This window comes from Gymnodraco acuticeps, unplaced genomic scaffold (genome assembly GCF_902827175.1).
Source record: "Gymnodraco acuticeps unplaced genomic scaffold, fGymAcu1.1, whole genome shotgun sequence".
NCBI lineage: Eukaryota > Metazoa > Chordata > Actinopteri > Perciformes > Bathydraconidae > Gymnodraco > Gymnodraco acuticeps.
Window position 1 is genome coordinate 1,230,964 of NW_022990047.1, and position 25,124 is coordinate 1,256,087.

Genomic DNA, 25,124 nt, shown 5'->3' on the forward strand with positions numbered 1-25,124 from the left:
CTTTAAGAAAAAGAGAGATGTATAAATAAGAGTTGTGTGTTGGCGAGAATCAATCCTCAAGGTCTCCAGTCCCCAAGGACATCCCATCCAGCGCTGTGATTGAACCCGTGCAAACAAGCTCTTCTGCTGGTAAGTTAGGTGTTGTGTTATCATGATCCTGGCTTCTGTTTTATTTTGAAATGTGGGTGCATTTGATCCCTCATAAAGACCGTTTTCCAAATGTAGCTTGTAATCTAGTTGAATTTAATGCCGGAGTGTAGGACAGATGCCTATTAGCCTCCCATTTAAAGAGACCACCTAGCTGAGTGATGGCCCTTCATCTATCATTGAAATGTCCACATTTCAAACTAGCACCACAGCTGGGAATCATACCCCATTTCTCTGTCACATACTGAATTATGCATATGTTCATGGTGTTCAATCCATGCTCTGGTGAGACAGAGATGGATGCTTGAGAGACAGGATGTGAACAATCCTGAGCGAGACGTGGAAGAAAGCAGCAGGGCGTTTTTGTGTTTATAAGGGAGATTTGTGTTTGTAAGGGAGATTCAGAGACACAAAAAAGGTTGCCTCCATTGTGGTCCTGTTATGTTGATATGCTGAGTTAAAAACAAAAACAAATCACATGGTTGAAAACCCATTGTCAAACCTAATCCCCTCTGACATCATGGATAGTAGGAAAGGACAGCCTGGGCCAGATATGCTATGACATTTTGGCATTTGGCCAGCAGTTACCAGATCAAAAAATATGAATTTCATAACAAACCAATGTGAACGATCCTTAATTGCCTGCCTTCAGCTCAGGATGACATTAGGCGCATTCACACCGCAGTACTTTTCCCACAAAGGTTCATGAGAACTTAGTTCATGAGAACTCTTTAGTTCTCATGAACTAAGTACAGATCGCGTTCACACCGGAATAAGTCCCTGGGGGTGGATTAGGCAAATGAAGCCGCTGACGTCACTTCTTCTTCTGCTTTGGGTTTACTGGCAGGCCGCAAACCACTTCACGGCGTATACTGCCACCCGGAGTCCCCGGCCGGAAGTCCCCGGAGTTAGGGACTGGCTTCAGTAGAAGCTGCTGGGACTCCCAGCAACTTCTACTGAAGCCTTCCGAGTAAATCGCCAGAACGCCGACACCTCCTCATCTCCACCGCTCCCATGTTTTATTTTGTGTTGCCATAAGTTAGTCTCTCTGCGTTTCTGCGCTGGGCTAATGCTAATGCTAATAATGCTAATGCGAGGATAATAAAATGGCGGCTTCACAAAACTTTTTGGGAGTTTTACGGGGCGTGGTTTGCAATCCGCCCAGCCAATCAGAAATATAGCTCTTTTCTCACAAGAGAGCCGGGGGGTAAAAAGGTTCTCATGAACTAATTTTAGTACCGGCTCTTTTTGGTGTGAACGCGAGAAAAGAGTTCTCATGAACTAAATTCTCATGAACCTTTGTGGGAAAAGTACTGCGGTGTGAATGTGCCTATTGTCAGGCATAGTGTGTGTCTATTTGTTTTTGTTCACATGCATTTGTGTGTGTCCATCACAAAGGCTAAGCAGTGTTTCCCCTAGGATGGAGTCATCTGTATGTCAAATATGTCTTATATGTCTTAAATGATATGATGAATTGGAAATGGGGGACCCTAATGTAAACAAGACGAAAGTCTTTCTCTGGTCTGCATCCCCTTAACAATTGTATGTTTTGAGCTGTACTGTACTGTACCCAATATACAAGCTGTTAATAAACTTTTCAATCAATCAATCAATCAATAGCAGCGAATTTTGTAGTGTGTGCACGTGCGAAGTGCGCCCCGCCAATTTGTTTCTATGTGTCTGCCAGCACAAGAAAGGCTCTTGAGGCCTAGTACCAGGGCCGGTTCTAGCCAATTTGCTGCCCTAGGCTAGATTTTATATATAAAGAATAAATTAAAAATCTCTACAAAAGACAAATACACTACAAAAACAGAAACTTATTGACTTAGGTGATATACGTCAACATGGCTTCAAATGTATTCAGTATTGTATGAACATGTTTGAATTGGGGGGTGGACGTCACATCCTTTAGGGGAGTCCGGGGGTATGCCCCCCCCGGGAATATTTTTTTTAACATTTTAAAGTAAAATGCTTCAATCTGGTGCACTTTGAGCACACAATTACTAGAGACCTGATCTAGGGGGTACAACTCTAAACACCCATATGAAAAAGATCGATTTACATTTTAATAATCAAATAAGTATGTGAACATAACCAATAACAAATAAATGTAACTTATTTTATTTTTGTTGTTTATTCATATCTTATTTGACCAGTTAACATTTATTTATTTATGCATATTTTTGTATGCATCTCTCCAACTTTAAACGATATTTTTGATTATTGTCCGTAGTATACATTGGAATGATTTCAAACCTGTTTTTATTTATCCTAATAATTATAAAGGAGTGCCTTGGAAATATGTGTTTACATAATATGTGGTCAAAACGTTTGAGACCCACTGAGATGACTAAAATTAACTTTTTCTAAACACTCAGAGAGTACTTTACCTCACTGAGCCTCTCAGTCTGACAGGAGAGCTCTCCTCCACCCTGGTTGTAGAAACATCTGCTTCTTATATCCGTTAGCGCAGCTAGCACCAGATTCTAATAACAACAGCGCCGGTACCGGTGCACCCTCTCTCTCTCTCTCCCTCGCTCGCTTTCTCGCTCCCACGCTTGCACTTTGGCTGTGAGCTGCGGGCGCCTGATAAGCCAACATCCTCCACTTTCACCACATCGTACAGGGCAAATTAAAAGTGTAACCGGGGTGAAAAGGGTGTTACATTTACTTAATTATGAACGTTGTTACATCAAGGCCGAAAATTAGGATGAGCGCCAACGGTCAAAAATGTTTTTTCCCCTCCCAGAGCTACCAGCGCAGGGCCCCCCAGATCTGGCGCCCTAGGCGACCAGCCTATCGCCTATGCCAAAAATCGGCCCTGCCTAGTACATACAGTGGCAATGTCTCAAGATTTAGCAAAATTACACCTTATTGAACATACAGTAACACAAATACTACAAATCCACATAACAAACAATCAAAAATGAAAAAGGGTCGCCACTTATTATTATTTTAATAAATAAAAATAAAGTAAAACAAATATTTGTAAAAAAATGTGGGTACCTGGCTGGGGCCCCCTAGTAGCGGCGCGCATATTTCAGCAGCGGCGCTGCGCCGCCACTATTTGTATATAGGGGAAACACTGGGCTAAGTACTGATCTAAAGGGTTATGCAGATTAAGACTTGAACCCCATAACAAATTGGAATTAATCAGAGCCGAGGATTGAGGGCGGAGGATAATCTCACTGTTTAGTTTGGCTGTCCTTAATATCAAAAACATACTGCCTGATATGGCTGAATCCTATCTGATATAAAAACCAGCAGCCTCTCTCCTCATCAGCAGGGTGCGACGCAAGAGGGAAGGACTGCTGCTGCTGATGAGCTGACAGGGTGTCACCCATCCTACTGATGCAAGCAAAATCAAATACCATGTGAAACACCCCGTGCACAACATTCTCTGTCTCGCTTTTCATTCTCTGTTATTTAAATGTGCACGCAAACACACAGAGGGCAACTGGGAGTCTGTCCTATCCATCCCATGTCAGCAAGATCACTTCCTCTTGGCAATGATGTAATGTAACAAGGCCCGCCGCTCTCTGCCCTGCGCTTTCTTGTTTGGGAAGAGAGCAGTCATGGCCTCTGCTGATGTGTGTGAGAGGTGGAAGAGGGCACTGATGCATGGTTTACTATGGTTTGACCTCTCCAAAACATCTACCCTCTAAATGATCTCTTTTTCTGGAGGGCTATGCAGACATGTCTTTTTACAGAAGGGCTTTGGCTAGCCACCCATAATGTGTTTTGTTGGTGGATTACAGTTGAGGATGCTAAATATCTAGCACAGATTTATACACAGAGCTTAACCCTCAGAACCAACTATTTCTGAGCTAAATCCCCGTTCACCTCGCAGAAATAGAGAGAGAGGGAGAAAGTGAAGGAAGCAAAGCTTTAAGGGGGAAAGGGAGTGGATAGGTGGTAGCAGAACAAGGGGGAGGGAATCTGAGCTCTGTCTCTGAGCAACACTCTGCATAGGAGGAAGGGAGGGAAGGGAAGACACATGGGAGGGTGGGAGGGAGTAAGGGAGGGAGGTTGTCTCTGCATAGCAGCAAACTGCATTGGGTCACCCACCCTCTGCTGCAGCCATGGCTCCACGCCACCAGCATTAAACATTTACATCCCACAGGATGGAGACACGAGAAATACAGAAAAAGAGAGAGGATATGAGATAATAGTTCTTAGAAATTCAGTAATTAAGGTCTGAGCTGGTCAGACATGTGGGATGATTCAGCTAATGACTCAATTATTTGCATATACTTCATAACAGTCACTTGAATAGGAGGTTTAGTGGAAGTACTAGAATGTCTATAACATGCCAAGTAGAGAAGCCAAGGAGTTTAGTGAATACATGCTGTTTGCTCAGATTTACTATGATTATGATAATCAGAGTACATGGAGAATTATGTTCATCATAGCCAGGAAATGTATTAATTTTGTCCTGGTTTAAAACAAATATGAATATCTGAGGCTTATGGCCATTACTGTGTTAACTGCAATACTGGTAGCTTGGATGAAAAGAGCTACAGAGATGCTTATATAAGATAACCTTTGAAAATAAGCATACACAAAAAAGCTATGCAAACCAAGTCAGCTTTGTTTTCTGTCCTCTTAATGTCACATTTCTTAGCTACATTTCACTAAAGCTCCCCTGAAGCTAAATATTTTCATTTTTTCTGCCAGTAATACATGCAGGTTGCATTAATGAACTATAATGTGAATTTTTCCAAGGCAACGGTAGAAGAGTCTTAAAACCTTAACAAATCTGGTAGGAAAAAATAATAAATATCACTTAAAATACACACAATAATGAATATCTAAAGTTTGCAAACAGTGAAATAACTTGTTTAGTTTATGCTTTCACATTGTCGAGACACAAAGCACAACATGTGCTATAAAAGGTCACATTTCTATAAAAGAAAACAACATAAGCACAGAGAAGGGGCCCCACCTTCTCATAAGGATCAGAGTCATAGTTGAGTCCAATCCCACAGTCATCTGTGATTTCTGAGAGATCTTCATCATCAAACTCCTCCAGGCTGATGTCGTGGGATGGTCTGGAAACACAAGAGAGACAGTATATTCAATACATGTTGTGAGGAACAATTCCTATACCTGCAATGTGCCTGTTTCATTACTTAGCGCTCCAGAGGGGAATATCTCATTGATTTATGCCCACACACTGAGAGCTGCTGTAACTCATTGCCTGTCACTGTCTATATGGGCCTCTGTCACATATACTGGACAGATACACACCCACCTCCTCTGTCTTCTTATTCATTCCACTTACACGATGGGATAACTCTCACACAGTGCTGCAAGTTAATAGCAATATTTCAAATAAGGTTGACTGAATTTCATCATGTAAATGGTGGATGATATAACAGTTGAAAGTGAATTATTGGCAATTGCCTCTTACACCAGAGTTTCTAAACTTCTATACACAGCAACAGCATGCCAGCAGGGAAGTGTATGTATCTGTAATGAACTGTGGCATTGCAACTTTTCTTGATTAGGCTCTGCTCATCTTTGCCCCATTAGTTTCAGCAGGCTCTCAGTTCTACAGCTCTTAGATTGCTATGGGTTGAAGGAAATGCTGCATTGCAGCTTTCCCAATAGGAAAGGGGCACTCCACCTATTACATATGGATGCAAGCTTACATCAAACCGCCACATAGGGTCCTGTGTACACAATGTCATCTGTCCCATGGAGAAAATGGGCTGATCTAATCTAATTGCATAACAAATGGGGTCATTAAAAGGCACTGTAATCAGAGTTCCCCCATGCTACTGGTCTGCTTTGATATCAAACAAGGTGCTATTGGCAGCAAATACAGGGGAAGTAAAAGCCAATCTTAGGGGAGATGTTATTATGACTATAGGCCAGTCCAAGCACAAAGAATACAATAAATTAACAAGCATACAAAAGTTGTATTTTTCATTGAATGTCCTTAAGCTTTTCAAAGGAATAAAGCTATCAAATCCAAACACTATTAAAAGTTATGATATGCTGAACAACACAAGAGCTTGTGATTAAACTGTGTGGTTAAGGTGCTACTGATAGTCTGATATAACATTAATTTTCCATTTGCAGAAAGTTACAGTTCCACACAAACTATTAAACTTGACCTTGCTGTTGATAATTATATTTTATAGACAGATTTGTTTTAATTCTGCAAAAAGGTATAAATAACTCAGCGTAAGCGCTAAGAACTCAGCATCATCTTCTTGAAAGACAGAAAATAGACACATTTGTCATACCTCTTCATTACATTGAATAAAAGTTAAGTAATTACTCAATGAAAAGTGTCAAATTATACGGCCCGTCCACACAGCGGCGTGCGTTGAAAGCTTTGTCACCAGTGCATTATTCCAATGGTTACCCAAAGGCTTTAATTTGAGTTAGTGTTTATTGAATTAATGTTGTGCAAATGAAGTGTGTAGCTTTTAGAAAAAACCTGTAAGGGTCGTCACCCTGTCGGAACTGATATGACTGAAGTTTTGATAACAGTCTAGCTGATATGGGCCCAAACATGTGTATATAAAGCCTGTTAAGACTCAGATTGGTATCCATTCAGGAGTGCTGTGTGGACAGGAGGCATCATGCTGTTTTGGTCTGTGTGGCACTTGTGGAGGGAATCGTCAGGTAAGGAAATTATCTCTACTGTATATCCTGCGCCTGTTTCGTAAAATAAACTATTTTATTTTTATGAGAGAGCAAATTACTTTGAAGATCAACCGCTAAAATTGCTAAGGATAGTTATATCAGGTTAAACGTCTTCATGTTTATGCTTCCTTCTTCCTTAGGATCCCTCTGCATAAGCACAAGTCTATGTGCGAGGCCCTGAGAGAGAAGGGGATTAAGCTGCCTTACCAGGATCCGGCTCTCAAGTACCAGCCTGATGAGTTTTCCAGCTCTGCCAACATGTCTATCAATAACTTCGCTGATGTAAGAAATCCTAGCTTAACGCGATTTTACACACAGCCCTGACTGATGGGTTTGCATTTTATTTTATTATGTTCCTCTTTTTCTTTATCTCCAACCAATGTGATGCCCAGACCTCCTATTATGGCGCCATCAGTATTGGAACACCCCCCCAGTCCTTCCAAGTGCTCTTTGACACCGGCTCTGCCAACCTGTGGGTGGACGCCATCTACTGTAGCACTCAGGCCTGCAGTGAGTATAAACCAACAGGCTGACATGAATAAATCCCTCATCTGTCACACACTTCAACACATATTTAGCATGTAGACATAAAGCTGAAATAGGCCATCATGGGATTTAGAGTTTGAGTGTACTTGCAGCCATGCCACTAATAACTTTCAGTCTTTAAGGAAGCATCAGCAACTGTGTAAATTGACTTATTAGTGTCAAAAGAGGCATGATGGCATGTTTGTTGACATGCCTCCAGAGATAATCCTAAACTATGTCATTCACAGACGCACACACACAAAGTTCAACCCCCAGCAGTCCTCTACCTACTCTGCCAATGGACACACCTTCTACCTGCCCTACGGAGCCGGAAGCCTCTATGGTACCTTTGGATATGACACTGTCAATGTGAGTCAGACCCACCAAACAAACAACTACATCATTTGAACAAAACACTGAACTGGACTAGTTCTTAGTTACTGAGAAAGAGTACTACCAGAAAGCATACATTGTCGATAGCAACTCAAAGAGTGATGTCTCACAGTAAGAACATACCAGTGAAAGATGTTGCATTGGAAAGTTCCAGTACAAGAAGATCTGTGTAGCAGTTTTCAGTTTTGAGTGTGTAGTAAGTATGTGTATTAGTGAAAATACAATGAAATATACATTTATATACACTAGATAAGGGGTGTCCAAACTTTTTTCACCGAGGGCCAAATACAGAAAAATATACGAAGGGCTGGGCCACTCACTAGAGGTGTATTGCCTCATAAGTTCAGTTATAAGTAAGCAAAATCAATCAAATGTAGGTAAATTATGCTTTTGAGTGTTGGCAGCCCATCCCTTAAAACGGAAGCCTCAGATTGATTATAATAAGGAGATATAGGAAGGGTCTATTACAAGCTTGTTATGTAAATAATTGACTGAATTTATTTGAAAAGTGGTCTTATTAACATGTGAATAATACTGTTTAATATATTAAAGAAGTACAATATAAGACAAGCACAAGTTGGTCCGTGGGCCGCATTTGGCCCCAGGGCCGTAAATTGGACACACGGAGCCCCCTAGGGGACATGGAGAAGAAAACAAAATGTATTTGAATAAAAATAAAATGTTTTGCGAGATATCGCAAAACCTTTGCGAGATCTCGCAATACTTTTGCGAGATATCGCAAAACCTTTGCGAGATATCGCAAAACCCCTTTGCGAGATCTCGCAATACTTTTGCGAGATCTCGCAAAACCCTGTTGCAGTTTGTAGACGGTCCCTAAGCACTCCTCTCCCTCCTCCAGCTGCGGATTGTGACAAATTATTGATGTTTAGCTCGGATGACGGCGCGTATCGAACTGTTCTGATAAAAACGACTCTGTAGCTCGTTGTCTACCTTGCTATGATTGTAAAGTCATGTTGTTTGTATTTTTACAACGTTATGTTCATGAGTTATTGATCCGCGAAATTCGAATCTGTCAATAACTCAGCTCAGAGGAACGTGCATGTCCCCTCGCTCTGAGTGTTTTCTTGAGGTGTCTTCACTTATGTGAAACCCTTTATATTTACAGTCTATGTGTGAAACCCGTGCCTATTGTCAAGCACTGATGTTATATCTTTATATTTAAGGCCAAGCTCAAAGTAAAATCGATGAACCACTCTATTGTTGTGGTTTCTGTGTTGCCGTAGCAGCCGAACTGACCAGGAAGTACTAAATGAAAAGTATTGCGAGATCTCGCAAAGGTTTTGCGATATCTCGCAAAACTTTTTTTTTTTTTTTCTGTTCAAATTATTATTTTTTTTCTTCTCCATGTCCCCTAGGGGGCTCCGTACTCCGTAGACACCCCTGCACTAGATACTAGGAACATATTTTTGATGAGAAACAACAGAGGTCTACCCTATTTGTTTATTAACATTGTCATATACAGTAGACTGTAGCTTGAACATGTATAAATGAGGGCTGTCAAGTTAACGCGTTAATAACGCGTTAACGCAAAAAAAAATTAACGCCACTAATTATTTTAACGCGATTAACGCATGTGTATTTTTTTTCCTCGACCGCCCCGTAGTTCTCATTCATAACACTCCGTTCGATGTCTCACTATGGGATGCGCCTCATCGCGGAGCAAACAGAAGCATCATTCTCATTACGCCAATCCTGATTGGCTGGTGATCTTGACGTCAACGTCAGGGAATTCACCCCCTATAAGTAGCTTGCGCCACGACGCATGCATCATTCAAACACCTCTTCTCGCTTCAGAGCACATCTCTATCGTAGCCGGACAAGCTTAACGGTCCACAGACTGAACCCAAATATAACCATTTCGGTCGACGGGCGCTCGCCGGCTACTCCTTCTGCTTCGCAAGAAGACGGTAATACTAACGCCAGTTAGTATTAAAATCGACCTCGCCGTTTCTTTCCCCGGAAAGTAAGGTAAGGTTTTTATTTAACTCAAGCTAGCTACGCACCTGTTGCTAGCTAGCTTCCCCTTACTACCGACACCATGGTGGCGAGGACGCTTTTCTTTTTCTCTCTCACGGAGGAGAAAAGGATTAGAAGTATATTGACACACCAGTCAATATTCTTTGAGAACAAAGGACCCACACCGTCCCTTTTTCTCCGGATTAAGGACGGGTTAGTAACACTTTTTCTCTCAACAACGTACCTGTTACGAGCGGGTCCTCTCCACGCCACGAGGCGAACAAGATGGACGCCTCTCCCCCTCACACCAGAGGAGTCAGGGACTCGGAGGCTCGGTCATGCGGCTGCGGGTTGAAGATAGCAGGCACAGACTCACACCAGGTCTGCTCGTCCTGCCTCGGGCTGGAACACGCCCAGGAGGCTATCGACAACCCCGGCTCGTGCGGGCATTGTGCCCTTTTCACCCGAAAGAACCTCCACCGACGGCTAGCACACCAAGCTAGCTTGTTGGAACAGGACTCCCTCATGTCCACTGATTCGCCGTTTGGCAATCAAGACACGGGGGCGTCCGCCGCAGAGACTGAGCCCCTCACTGTGTCGGTCTGGGGCTCACTAACAGCGGCAGCTGCGGAACCGGGATCCCACGCCGTGTCAGGCCGGGACCCGGTGGCGGCAAGAGACGCGGGGAACGGAGCCCCACGCCTCACCAGGCGGGAGCTCCCGGCGAGACCTCACCATGGTCTCGCCGCAGGAGGCTGTTACGCAGACAATGTCCTCGTAAAGCACCTGCTCAACCTGGGTTTCATAATAAACACAGAGAAGAGCATGTTGTGCCCCGCGCAGACTATACTCTTCCTGGGTTTACGCCTGAACTCGGTGCCCTTTTCAGCTCGCTTGTCAGCGGAAAGAGTGAAAGCTTTCAGAGCTTGTCTCGCTCTTTTCCAGCTGCGCAAACATGTTCTCTTCAGATCATGCCTGCGATTGCTGGGGCTCATGGCGTCAGCCATCCTGGTCGTACGACTGGGACGCTTACACATGAGGGAGTTTCAGCGCTGGGTGGCCGCCCTAAAACTAAACCCCGCGCGCCATGGCGCGCGGGGCGCATGTCTGACAGGTTGGGGAGGTATTTATGAAGGTCGCCCGGTGAGGGGTCTCTGGAGCAGAGACCTCCAGCGGGCGCACATAAATTACCTGGAGCTTTTAGCGGTGTTTCTCACCCTAAAACGCTTTCTGCTTTTCCTCAGGGGACATCACGTCCTCGTGAGGACAGACAATACGACCACAATATCGTATATTAACCGCCAAGGGGGTTTGCGTTCTCTCCAGTTACACACACTGGCGCGCAAACTGATCCTATGGAGCGGTAGACGTCTCCTCTCTCTGAGAGCGACGCAAGTACCGGGAGTGATGAACCTCGGGGCAGATCTACTGTCCAGAGGTATACCACTTTATGCAGACTGGACTCTACATCCAAGGATTGTGAGCCAGCTGTGGGTGCGTTACGGCAGAGCCGCGGTGGATCTGTTCGCATCGAAAGACAATGCTCAGTGTCAGCTGTTCTTTTCGATGCGCGATCTAAATGCACCGTTAGGCGTGGATGCACTCGCGCACGATTGGCCCCCGGGCCTTCTGTACGCGTTCCCACCCTTGGCTCTGATACCCCCAACTCTGGCCAGAGTGAGAGAGCAACGCCACACACTTAACCTGATAGCTCCGCACTGGCCAGCGGAGATATATCAGCTGCTGTGCGGGCAGCCATGGCAACTCCCACTACGCAGGGACATACTGTCCCAAGCGGGGGGGGCGATCTTTCACCCACACCCAGAGCGCTTGGCTCTATGGGCCTGGCCCGTGAGTGGTACAATCTGAATACAGTGTGACATGAAGCTGACCCTGGCAGCTGCCAAGCGAGCCAGTGGCACTCATGCGCTATCTGTACAGTCTTCATGCACTCAGTTTGCCCCAGGGCAAACAGAGTGTGGTTGAAGCCCAACCCTACCTTTATCTTAAGGCGGTTGGTTCAGGTACCACATTTGACATTGAGGCATCCTCCCCGCCACTGTATTCCTCCGGGGAACAGCGGCCGGATTTACCGTGTCCAGCCCGTGCTTTACGCACGTACAGGGACAGATCAAGGGTGCTTCGTCATAATGACCAACCCCTTGTGTCCTGGGCTAACCCTTATAAGGGCAAGCCTGTTACTAAGCAATGGCTCTCCCACTGGTTTGTGGAAGCAATTGCTTTGGGGCTCATACGAGTCAGAGTTCGCAGGCACCCTCGGGTCCGCGAGCTCTTTCGACTCAGGGTCTGGCTGCATCCTGGGCTCTGTCCAGGATGTCTCCCATCCAAGACATTGGTGCAGCGGCGAGCTGGTCCTCGCCGCTCACTTTTGTCCGCCTCTTAACAGGCTGGACGTTCTGCTCCCAGTGTGACTCAAGCAGTGCTGGGCACCTGGTTGAGTCAGAGCTCTACCTGTTAAGTTCTGGTTGGTTTGGTGATTTTCGAGATAAGCTCGTCTGACAATACGGGAGCTACAATTTCCCATAGTGAGACATCGAACGGAGTGTTATGAATGAGAACTATAGGTTACTTACGTAACCCCAGTTCTCAGAGTAACATGAAGTGAGATGTCTCACCAGACGGCCCTCCTTGCTATGGTGAAGCGAGAAGAGGTGCTTATTTTTTAATGATGCATGCGTCGTGGCGCAAGCTACTTATAGGGGGTGAATTCCCTGACGTTGACGTCAAGATCACCAGCCAATCAGGATTGGCGTAATGAGATTGATGCTTCTGTTTGCTCCGCGATGAGGCGCATCCCATAGTGAGACATCTCACTTCATGTTACTCTGAGAACTGGGGTTACGTAAGTAACCTATAGTTTCAGCCATCAAGTTTAAAATACCATCTACAAGCTGATGCTGACAGCCCCGCTCCTGCCGCCCGCTTGTGGCAGACCACACTTCCACGCTCACCGGCAGGCACCGACTGGCTATTGGGAGGACCGGGAGGGTGTGTGTATGTGTGGCCCGAGCGAGCGAGAGAGAGACCTTACGTGCATTGTTGTTGTTAGCATCTGGTGCTAGCTAGCTGCGCTAACGGATCGAAGGAGCTGTTTAAATGAAAACAGAGGAGCGACATTTCGTCACAACTGCGCCGAGCACTTGACTTTATGCAGGAAGCCAGACAGTGGGACATTGTACGAATAGTCAGCGTCCAGCCAGCTCCCGTTCGAGCATAGCCTTGAGTTGCACATAGCTCCAACGATCCATCACACACACACACACACACACACACACACACACACACACACACACACATACTTTGTATTGTATTATTGTATGAGAGAGGTTCCAGGTTGAATTGAGGCGAATATTTGTAATGTTCAGAGGTTGTTGTGTTTAATATTCATGAGAATATTTGTCATTGTTCAAATGATAATAAACATTAGCATAAAGCATATTTGTCCACTCATATGTTGATAAGAGTATTAAAAACTTGAAAAATATTCCTCTAAGGTACATTTAGAACAGATAAAAAATGTGCGATTAATTTGCGATTAATCGCGATTAACTATGGACAATCATGCGATTAATCGCGATGAAATATTTTAATCGACTGACAGCCCTAGTATAAATACAATCTATGAATTGACATCCTACTCATCGCAGTGGTTGGCTTTGGAACCATAGGTTGGCGGCATTGTGATCAACCACCAGGAGATCGGTCTGAGCACAAATTAACCTGGTCAGAACTTTGTGGTTGCCAAGTTTGACGGCATCCTCGGCCTGTCCTACCCAAGCATCTCTGCTGGAGGAGGGACTCCCGTCATGGACAACATGATTTCTCAAAACCATCATGGCACTCATTTGGCACTCATGAGTGCCAACACATTTGCTTTCTATCTCTCCAGGTATAACTGCCAAAATACTTCTATTAAGCACTGTAAAACATACAATATCACATTGAGGATATCACCTCAGATATTACTATATCCACATTGTGAGAGCAGATAAGTTTTGGTTGTGTGATTCAGGGGAGGACAGCAGGGCAGCGTGCTTTCTTTCGGAGGAGTGGACACCAGCCTGTACCAGGGACAGATCTACTGGACCCCTGTCACCTCTGAGACCTACTGGCAGATCGGAGTTCAAGGGTCAGTGCTTTTCATCATTCATTAATAATGTACATAACATCAAATTATCTTCCCATCTACCGATTACTTACATTACATTAGTGCATATTGTGTGTTCCGAAATAACTGCAAAAATAAAGATACTTTTGTGGTGCTTTGCAGATTCGAGATCAATGGTAGAGAGACCGGCTGGTGCTCTCAGGGCTGCCAGTCCATTGTGGACACTGGAACCTCCACACTGACAGCCCCAAGCCAGCTCATTGGTCACATCATGCAGGCCATCGGCGCTCAACAGACCAGACAAATTAACAGAGAGACAGACACTCTCATATTGAGGAAGTAGGAAAATAAGCATGTATAAATTGGGCCAGTTTGTTTTAGTTTCTGTCTCTTCTAATAATAATATAATGATAAACTTTATTTGTTTAGCACCTTTCATGCACAAAGCAGCCCAAAGTGCTTTACAGAAAACATAACAACAATATTAAAATAAATACAGAACAAGATAAAACATCTACAGTGATCCTAATGCAATTCCCGCGAATTAAAGCTGACAAGAAATTAAAATATGTTTAAATAAAACAATTGAACAAAGAAAATGTAAAAAGTATAATAAAAGCAAAACAGAAAAAATACAGTAAAACATGGACAATGAGACTAGAGAGAATTGAAAGTTAACCCAAATTAAAAGCCATATTAAAAAGATAGGTTTTTAATTTGCTTTTAAACATTTCACAGGAGTTTGCTGTTCTAAGATCCACGGGAGGCTGTTCCATAGTTTAGGGCCGTAAAAACAGAACGCAGCCTCCCCAGATCTCTACCCTTGGAATTTCTAAAAGCAATTCTAATATCTCTTGATCTTCAGTACATGGTGGACTGCAGCCAGGTCAACAACCCGCCAACTCTCAGCTTTGTTATTAGCGGTGTTGCCCTCCCTCTGGCTCCTTCTGCTTACATCAATCAGGTAAGTTACTACATGCATGCACTCAATAGACATGTATGTGTGTGTGTGTGTCTTTTTATTTTGTTTGTTAGCAATGTAATTAACCTTTCCCATCTCCTGTCTCCGCCTACAGCACTACCAGAATGGATACCAGTGCTGCTCTGTGGGCATCGCCCCCACATACCTGCCCTCTCATAACGGCCAGCCACTGTGGATCTTTGGGGACGTGTTCCTCAGAGAGTACTACTCCATCTACGACCGCACCAACAACCGTCTCGGCTTCGCTTCAGCTGGCTAAAAGTAATCATTTTAACGTAACTATAAACCTGACCAGAAGATAAGGAGTCTGTGTCCACTCGACCACTGCTTCTGATGTATTGGTATTAATATATAGTTAAATCCCTGTGGTATGTTCAAATTAAGTTGGTTTTGTGTATTAAAAACAAAACAAAAGGAAAATCTGGACATTAAATTGCATAATTCTCACCAAAAATAAATGTTGAAATGCTCGTTGCAAGTGTTTTTAATATTTCATCCTTCTAAAAAAACGTATTATCTTCACAGCACAGGAACAAGGCTGAGGGAACATAAAAGGGTTTTCCCCAAGACTGTTTTTTCCAACCTGATCTCACCAGAATGCGTGACTCCACCACGACTCCTTAACACCGCATTGCGTGGTAGAGTCACGCATTCTGCTACATTTACGTGTCGGGTCGGCACCACGCAAAAAACCCCAATGTAAAGTGAATGAGGCTCTTTTGTCGTGGTGCACACACGCATTTCTACAACGTCCCGCAGTGAGCTTTTATTCTATAAAACGTTTTTAAAATCTACTATATAGCTTGTAGTAACTCACGGGAGACTTCTTTTATTTTATTTGTATTCATAATAATTTTTATTTTTCGTCAGAATGTAAAAATTATATTAGTTACGAATTTTTGTTTTCAAAAAACAGTGTGTGTAATACAACTGTGATTTTTATTAAATTAGTTAGTTTTTAAGGAAGGCCAGAGCTTCAGCTGTGTCAAATAGATTGTTCCGTTTAGTTAACGTTATTTAAAAGATAATGATCATGCCCCCTTTATTGTATTACGAGCGTCCATTCCCATTGGATAACGGAGAATTTTACACCCGGAAGTAAGTATTCTCCTTACTGTCGATTGATTTTACAGTGATATCTGAACTACTCATCAACTCAAAAACACCAAATTATCCTTGTTAATTACACAACATTGATTGGTTTAAAATGTGTACAATGCTTTTGTATTTTTCCCCTTCGATTCGGAGAAACGAATATTTTTTCGGAGTTTTTGGATGGCAGAAGACACTACACTACCCAGAATCCTCAGCTATCGTTTGGGACTACACCATGTGCTTAGCTTGACAAACCCCGTGATCAGTCCTCAAGCTCTGTGATTGGATGTTGGAGTGGCAGTGCGCGAATTTTACACGGAGCGTGAAAAAGCACCTTGAAATGGAATGAAACCCATCGACGGCACACTATTCAAAACAGGAATCGAACGTGTCCTATATAATAATAAAAATAATAGAAAATAATTTCTATGTAGCAGCCAGATGAATGTTATGGATGTTGTTTCAAATATCAGGTGTTTAATAGTCTTATGGCCTGTGGGATGAAGCTGTCCCTGAGTCTGGTGGTTTTAGTCCGGATGCTGCGGTACCGCCTGCCAGACGGCAGCAGACAGAACAGTTTGTGGCTGGGGTGATGGGGGTCTTTTATAATCCTGAGGGCTTTCTTTAAGGTTAACGTGGTGTTTTTACTGCACTACATTTATTTTAGTTACTTTACAGATTTGGATTAATGATGTGAAATATAAACAACCCTTAAATCAGACTTTAGTTACACCTGAGTAAAATTCAGTGAAGGTGATTGTCAAGTGCCAACAATCAGGAGAGATATTTGTTAGTTGGTGCTTGAGAAGACTAAATATTTATCTGCAGATCCGTATAAAGCATATTCATTACTCGTTATTCTCTAATCGTTAATTAAAGACTGTATATAATTGATATGTTGCACATCCCTTTCAAGATTTCAAGATTTTCAAAGGTTTATTGACATATCACAACTACGGTGTAGTTATGCAATGAATGCAAAACTTGGGTCACAGCAGGTTCCTCAACAGTGCATTACAAGACATCTATCAATATGTGTGTACCTCCATAAACTGTCATATTCTGCACATGTATTATTCTATCTACATACATCTTATAAGAGTATAATAAATATGTATAATATCGGTTAAAATAAGTGCTTCAACATAGTTAACATTGCAGGAAAGTTGATTGTCAAGTTCCAAAACAAACCATGCAATATATTAGACGTTAAGTACTTTGTCAGGCTTAATATGTATCTGTAGATAGATACCCCCAAAGCTTTTTTCTTATTTAAAAGAAGACCTTAGCCTAAAGTATTCTTTAATGTTTAAATAAAGCCTTATTAGTTTGTCTGTTTTGCACATCCTCCTATCAGGCACTAAACTGTTTTATTGTAGATATCATTTACAGTATCTTCTTGATATTTTCTATTCTATATTTATATCATTGACCTTCTACTTCCCACTATTTTGTATATACTCTTAATATTTAAATGTTTTCATCAAATATAACACATTCAAAAGTGCTTTACAAAAATGAAAGACATTAAGAAAAAGGCATTTTAAACAGTCATTAAAAAGCAACATAATCTACCTGCATTGCAATTACTCCAAACGTGTAATAACGTGCTTTAACCAGTAAGTGGTTTGGGTTAAAAAGCTGTCAAGTTTACAGTGTTAACAAAATAAAATATACTGCTGTTTTCTGGTTTAGTTTACGACGGATATATTTTGTTATTGTTTTAACACAAAAGCGATGGAAAAACCCCACAGCAACACAGAAAATATGGTCTTAACAGTCTGACCCAGCGGTCTAGTAGTTAATACAAAACAATAATATCAAAACAGATTATTACTACTAACTTTATTGTGAAATTAAAACAGAACGGTAAAAGAATAGTTTCCGGTCTATTCTGATGCCCGATCTCTGTAGATAAATAAAGAACTACGATAGATGTGTAATATTTAATGCAGCCAAACCATTTATTACAATGCATTCATGTGATGACTTTCAAAGAGTAAAGCAAGCACTGCTGAATAAAGTATGATTTTATCTTTTACGAAACGTGTTTTTTCATATGGAATGCAGTTGGAGGTCAACCAATCACAGATCTTGAGGACTGATCACGGGGTTTGTCAAGCTAAGCACATGGTGTAGTCCCAAACGATAGCTGAGGATTCTGGGTAGTGTAGTGTCTTCTGCCATCCAAAAACTCCGAAAACATATTCGTTTCTCCTAATCGAAGGGCAAAAATACAAAAGCATTGTACACAATTTAAACCAATCAATGTTGTGTAATTAACAAGGATAATCTGGTGTTTTTGAGTTGATGAGTAGTTCAGATATCACTTTAAAATCAATCGACAGTAAGGAGAATACTTACTTTCGGGTGTAACATTCTCCGTTATCCAATGGGAATGGACGCTCGTAATACAATAAAGGGGACATGATCATTATCTTTTAAATAACGTTAACTAAAGGGAACAATCTATTTGACACAGCTGAAGCTCTGGCCTTCCTTAAAAACTAACTAATTTAATAAAAATCACAGTTGTATTACACACAATGCACTGTTTTTTGAGAACAAAAATTCGTAACTAATGTAATTTTTACATTCTGACGAAAAATAAAAATTATTATGAATACAAATAAAATAAAAAAAGCCTCCCGTGAGTTACTACAAGCTATAAAGTAGATTTTTTAAAATGTTTTATAGAATAAAAGCTCACTGCGGGACGTTGTAGAAATGCGTGTGTGCACCACGACAAAGGAGCCTCATTCACTTTACATTGGGGTTTTTTGCGTGGTGCCGACACGTAAATGGAGCAGAATGCGTGACTCCACCACGCAATGCGGTGTTAAGGAGTCGTGGTGGAGTCACGCATTCTGGTGAGATCAGGTTGGTTTTTTCAGTTTTTTATTTTCTTTCTCCTGTCACTTTTTTGATCCCCTCCATATTCACCTTCCAATTCTGCTGTGTTTCCAGACTCCATTTTGTTAGAGTGCTTATCTGCTGAGTGTAGGAGGTCACTGCAATGCATGTCAACAGAGTGTGGCCCCATTTCCCCGAAACTGCAAAACCTCAAAATGTGTGTCAGTGAAAAGCTGCGCAGAGTAACAACAACAGCAAATGCCTCAGTCCTTTCCTTGAAGAGTTAAAACACTGACTGATCCCATATATTATTTGTTATTAGAATTGTTTGTCCCTTTCTAAAATATTCCGTACTATTTATATTGCAGTGTCTCTATCACATGAGATACAGCCACCACTGCAGTGTCTACATTACATGATGTTCTTGCTTCTTGTTTAGACAGCTTCCTAATGAGCGTACAGTTCCTGTCACACCATGTTGTGTACCGCTTGCTGCTTATCCGACAGCACACCGTGACAATGACATCCTTTGCATTTATCCCACCTCTGCTTGGGATAATTCTTAATAATAGGGATTTGAAGCGGTTTACCCCTCATGTTCCTCTTCATACTAAGAATCACATTCACATACTCATGCAAGAAAAGAGCCATTGGTCTCTACCTATTCGGAATTGTGATATGCTAAGCAAGATGAGAATCCTACCACAAGGAAAAGCAGTCAGCACAAAATGACCAATCACTAATGGTGGTCATGTTGCTGCAATGGCACACCCAGATCATGGCATTGCTAAGATGTTGCTTCCACCTGTGTGTCTTCAGGTCTCGCTACCTCTTTTCAATTTCTCTCTGCCCTTCTCAGGCCTCTCCAGCCCATATTTGTTTTATCATTTATTCTCTGCCACAACTGATACTGTCACATCCAGACCAGACATTTTCAAACCAGCCCACTGTCATCTTTGCTTGTCTTATTCTTCATGTACACTGAAGGCATGTTACCCATGCAGGGGATCCTTCATTTTCTGATTGAATAATGCTAACTGTCTCGCAAAATCAAACTGTTGACTTTTGTTGTGTGCGTTATGTGAATCAACACACTTTCAAGTTTTAAGAATTGATTAGTAATAAAACTCCATAAAGCCCAACATTTAATTGTGAATTGTTCACATTTCTGAAATGTGAGAATTTGGTGATTTTATTTTTGTTCTAACATTGTAGCTAAGTATTATGTTATTGTATATCATTTTTGTCTTTTTAGGTTTTGGACATTTGAAATCTAACATTGGGCTCACGGAAAATAATGGTTACTTTTTCTCATTCTCAAACTGTACGAAATAAGAATCTGAGAAGAATTGAAGATACTGATGACTATTAAATAGATGTAGAAACCGTATCATAGATATCCATGGGGGGAGGGGCGATGGGGCGTCTTCTGTAATTGTGCTGCCTTTCAACCATTAAAGCACTGCTTCACTGTGACATCATCGTCATCTTTAAAAGGATATGTCATGTGGTTGCTACTGACACATTAACAAGATCAATTTCCCAGGCTTTTTACCGACCATCAGTCTTCAGTAATGTAGAGACACACCCAGCACGCAAATAAACTCGGGCACACACATATGAGTCATACATTTAAGCTATGAAGCACATTCTATTGTCTGTGTCAGATCCAAACCTGAAGATTGAATCAAAGGTGATGCATCGGTTTTACTCACAGATGAGGATTTCATGTTGATTTGTCCACATTTGGTTTAATTAAGTCATCAGATGGTAATTTAATGAAACATTCACTGGCGTAATATTGATGATAAACAGATGGAAATGGAATGACTTTAAAATATTTGTTAAAGAGAAATACAAAGCTAACAACTGCTGTGAAGATTGACATGTAAAAATATAGCAAGTGTTGGTTGGTTGTAGTGCGAGAGAGAGATAGGAAATATCTAAATACAAAGGGAGATAGAAATACAGCAGGAGGCAGAGATGGGATGCTTAAGCTAAAATGAATCTGTATTTGATTTAAGCCTCTTACCCCATGGTTACCATACCCACAACTCACTCACTCCCTCCCCCTGCCTTCTCGAGCAACCTTCAAAGAGAACATCGACTGCTAAACATATCAGATTCATAGGGAAGGGGGGCGGGCAATCATTGGGACGCTTACTGGAAATATTGAGTAGTCTAGCTTGAAATCATTGATGAATACAACACGGGTTGAATACAATTATATCAAATCAGAGTCTGGTGTCAAATTATCTTTTCAAATCCAAAACCTTTTAGATCCATTGTTGGGCTGAAACTAAAGATTGCTTAATATGCGACAATTTTTCTTGATTTATCAGTCACTTAAAAGATATATAAAAAATAACAGAAAGCCAGAAAATACTCACATTTTAGAAACTCCAACCAGTAAATCTCTGGCATTTTTACGTCAACGATTAACATTAATAATAAAAATATATATTTTGTAGATACAAACAAAGATTAATTTACCAACTATATGAAGCTTGGTTGTCTCCATTTAGGTAAAGATTTGGTCAATTTCTAAGCAAGAAGATCTATGAAAAACATAGATCCATAATGACTCTCAGTCAAAGAACCAAAGCTCGGATTTAGCCAGAAAGATGACATACTGTATGTGTTTGAGCATGATCACAATGTGAATGTTTTGTAAGGCAAAATTAGATAAACAGTCAGTAAGTGATTTATTTAACCATGGAACCAGATCCAACCCTCCCGTATATATACTACCATACTGACCCCTAAAATCTACACAAACAACTCCTTTAAAAAATCCATACATTCTGAAGTATAGCTTATTGGTACATTATGAGTTTTGGTGTATCAGCACATTGGTTTGGTTTCATTAAATTGTTATATCAATTGGAAAGAGCACCATGTGTTTGTTGTCCAGGCAATGCAGGAGAAATAGTAGTCATTTCTGGAGCTCAGAAAGACAGGCTCTCTTACGGATTATGTTGCCCATTGGAAACAGTGTTTGGGTTATGTAAAGCAGATTACTGTACCACTAACCACACCAGCACACCACCAGTGGTTTCATCCATAAATCGGTCAAACACAAAAACAGAGACACAACAAACACAAACATTGACACACATTATAAAATGAGAAATGCACTACAAACAACAATCATCAAATAAAGACATTGATTGCTCCAAATACTAATATTGCATCAGGTGAATTATAGGTATACAGTCTGATATTGATTATCAATAGCTGACCTGAAATAAACGTGTATGTACTCTTGGATGTACACAAAGTAATACAAAAATATAGAGTGCAGCTGATCAGTGTTCACTCCATTAAATGAAGTGGTGAGTGGTGCATGCAGCTGCCTTCTCTTCTGTAACAGTGCATTTTTTTTTGATAACTGAGAAGTAAACTGCAAAGACTACATTTTAAGTCAGTGACACAATCTCATCAAAAGCGTTATTCCAAATATTGAATTGATGAATACAAGATAAATAAAGATAAGGTTAGTCAAACTGTTTGCCAACGCTGTAAATGTAAACTATATTGAGCCAAAGCTATGGCTCTGTGATCCAAACTAAGGTCATGAGTAGTCATGCAGAAAATCAGGTCTATTGATCTGATATGATCTATCCATGAAGTGAGGCTCCAGTACGTAACCAAATCCACCATGAGTGCCTTTTGCGGATATAAAATCCACTGGGACCTGACTTACTAATGTGATTGCTTTCAGTAAGGACATTAGACAAGCAGAGGCAGACAATGAAAATGCTGTGGCATAATATCCATAAGTGCAGAGAGCCACATCTTTCCTTTATTTGAACTTTCTGGTGCTGTGAGCAGCATCAAATAAATACTTTCATCTCCCTTGTTTATTCTTTCTTCCTCTGGATGAGTTAGTGAAATTATTGCAACCTTGTAACAAAACAATATAGCATAATAGCAAGGAAATTGAAAAGAAGGGTTGTTGTTGTTATGTAGCCTAGGATTGTTTCTGCTGTGTTTGCATCAGCATCAATGGAAATATAAATATAAATATTTAATAATCATGTTTTACAACATACTGTATGTCTCAACGCAAAGGCTTTCTGAATATTGCAGCAGCCTCAACACAAGTGGCCCCGTCTTACCAAATGTGCAAATGAACAACAATGATACTAAAGAAACCATGTCATGTATACTGTATCATGTAAACATAAACAACCTTTGAGATAATACTGTAGGCTAATGTTACACTAAATAGGCTATGCACGAGTAGGAAACAGCCAGTATCACACTCTCAATTGTGTTAAGGCAAGAAGAAAACGCAAGTAGATGTGTCATACTGTGATTCTCAGAGGTCATATTAGAGGCGTTTGAAACAATATCGATATCAGTACTTCCGTAAATCATTGTTCAGCAACATGCCCTTGCCTCAACAGGGCGTGGGCCTCGCACAGAGAATGCGCAAGGCGGTTGCCTTTCGCTAAGCGTTTAAGATCAATCATTTGTCATCAATTTTGTTCACATGTATTCTTCTCCACACTGTTCTGAGAATAGTATAAGTTGTGTTAATAAAAACATAGTGTTGAAGGAATACATCACATCCAAAACACAAACAACTGGTCCTGATCAGCTGCATCACCAATGGGCGCGCAGGGAGGCAGGCCTGGGAGGTTATTAAGAAGAGATCTATTACTATCCATGGGAGCGAATGTTCGTTTGCAACATCAATTCAAAACGGGTATACATTATTTGTTTATCATCTTTAGTGTCATTTTCTCCACTCATCAACCGTACGCATCGTCCCCCATCATCTCCCTCACTGTAAGCTCTTACCTGCAACCAGGAGGAGAGAGGGAATGGAAGGTGGATAAGGAAAACATATCGGCTCTGTCCGCCATCTTCTTCCACAAATGACTCAGAGCGACTGCAGAAAATCAAGGAGGGGAGCGCAGTCCATTCACAGTCACAGGGCAGAGGACAGACGCAGCCGTGGACAGAGGGTTTTCTCTCCGCGGCCCCCCAACAGATGACCCCCTGGCCGCAAAGCCTTCAATCAGACGAGCCTGCTCAGCACCATCAAATCTGCAGTCAAACATCCACACAAGCGGAGAAAGCAAGAGGGAATGATCTTCAAAAAACACTGCACCACACCGCGGAAATCAAAATACAATCCCGTGTCCCCCCCGGTACGTCCACGCGGACAGGATGGTACCGCAGTCCGCGTTTTTCCTCGCCAAATAATCTGCTGCTGTGTGATGCTGCCTGTGACACACAGAGGATACGGGCCAGCAGCACGGAGACGGGCAGAGACAGAAAAAAGGGGGGGGGGGGGGGGGGGGGGGGGGGGGGGGGGGGTGGGTAGCAGAGGCGGTATAACGTCAGTGCCGTTACGGTGTGAGCAGGCTGTCCTGTGTGGATGCAGGCAGAGAGACACTCTTGTTTCTTGTTTGAGATGTTTATTTTGACCCCATCCTGTGTCAGTCAACTTTATCCTGATATGTCCATAAATACAATGGCGAGAGAGAGGGAGCAAAATGGCAAGTGCTGCCTGTACAGTATAGGACAGAACAGAACATTAACCAGAAATGGCAATGGAAACATTCAAAGAAGAATTGTTGAAATATCCGGATACGAAAACAAAGTGCCTCAAAAATGGAAGAAAAACATTTCTTAAAAGGTAAAACGAAACAGGGCTACATATAAATAGACTGTTGAAATACTAAATGTTTTCTCAAACAACAAAGGGTATTATGGAATGTCTTAACGCACATCAAACATGTATCTCAAATGCAAATTATCTATAGGCTATAATTATCATAGTAAGGCATACATAATATGGTTAATTTCTCCAGATAACGCTCTGACTTTCAGAGAAAAAATACTTAAAACATAGGCATTGAGGAAGCTTTAGGGTGATCAGTGGCTGAACGTTTCAGTTTTGCTCCCTTTTTATTTACTAATATTGAATCAAAGATTGTAAATTAACTATCAATCAGAGCATCCTAACTCAGACGTTGAGTTTATGAAAATACTTTAAATGTATCATTCGATACCGAGCAGATGCAATGTGGAGCTGTTCACTGCCTGTGGTTCTGAAGTGCAAATCGCTAAGCTGCCATTTACAATCTGTTGCACACGGGGGCATTAAAAATGTGTATTGTCCTTCTACTTGACTAGAAGTGATTGTAGTGATCTAATGGAAGAAAACTTTTATTTTTACCAAATTGTATTCTCATTTATTAAATCAGTTAACTTTATGATGTTAACTCAGAAATTATAGTCCCTTTCATATCAGTGTGCAGCTTAAAAGATGCTAGTCTAAAGTATGAACTGAACATTTAGCATTTAACAGAGGGCAATGAAAAGCAAGTTACACTTTCATCTGTT

At 41.6% G+C, this 25,124-nt stretch overlaps 1 protein-coding gene across 1 annotated transcript in view; it reads right to left on the reverse strand.

Moving 5' to 3' along the window:
• Positions 1-24,028, reverse strand: part of mapk8ip2 (mitogen-activated protein kinase 8 interacting protein 2) — a 37,520-nt gene extending 13,492 nt beyond the window's left edge. Inside the window, 2 exon segments of the mRNA XM_034215670.1 lie at positions 5,093-5,198; positions 23,571-24,028. Of these exon segments, the coding sequence (XP_034071561.1) occupies positions 5,093-5,198; positions 23,571-23,635 (171 nt within the window). The 5' untranslated portion in view covers positions 23,636-24,028.
• Between the last annotated feature and the right edge of the window lie 1,096 nt (positions 24,029-25,124).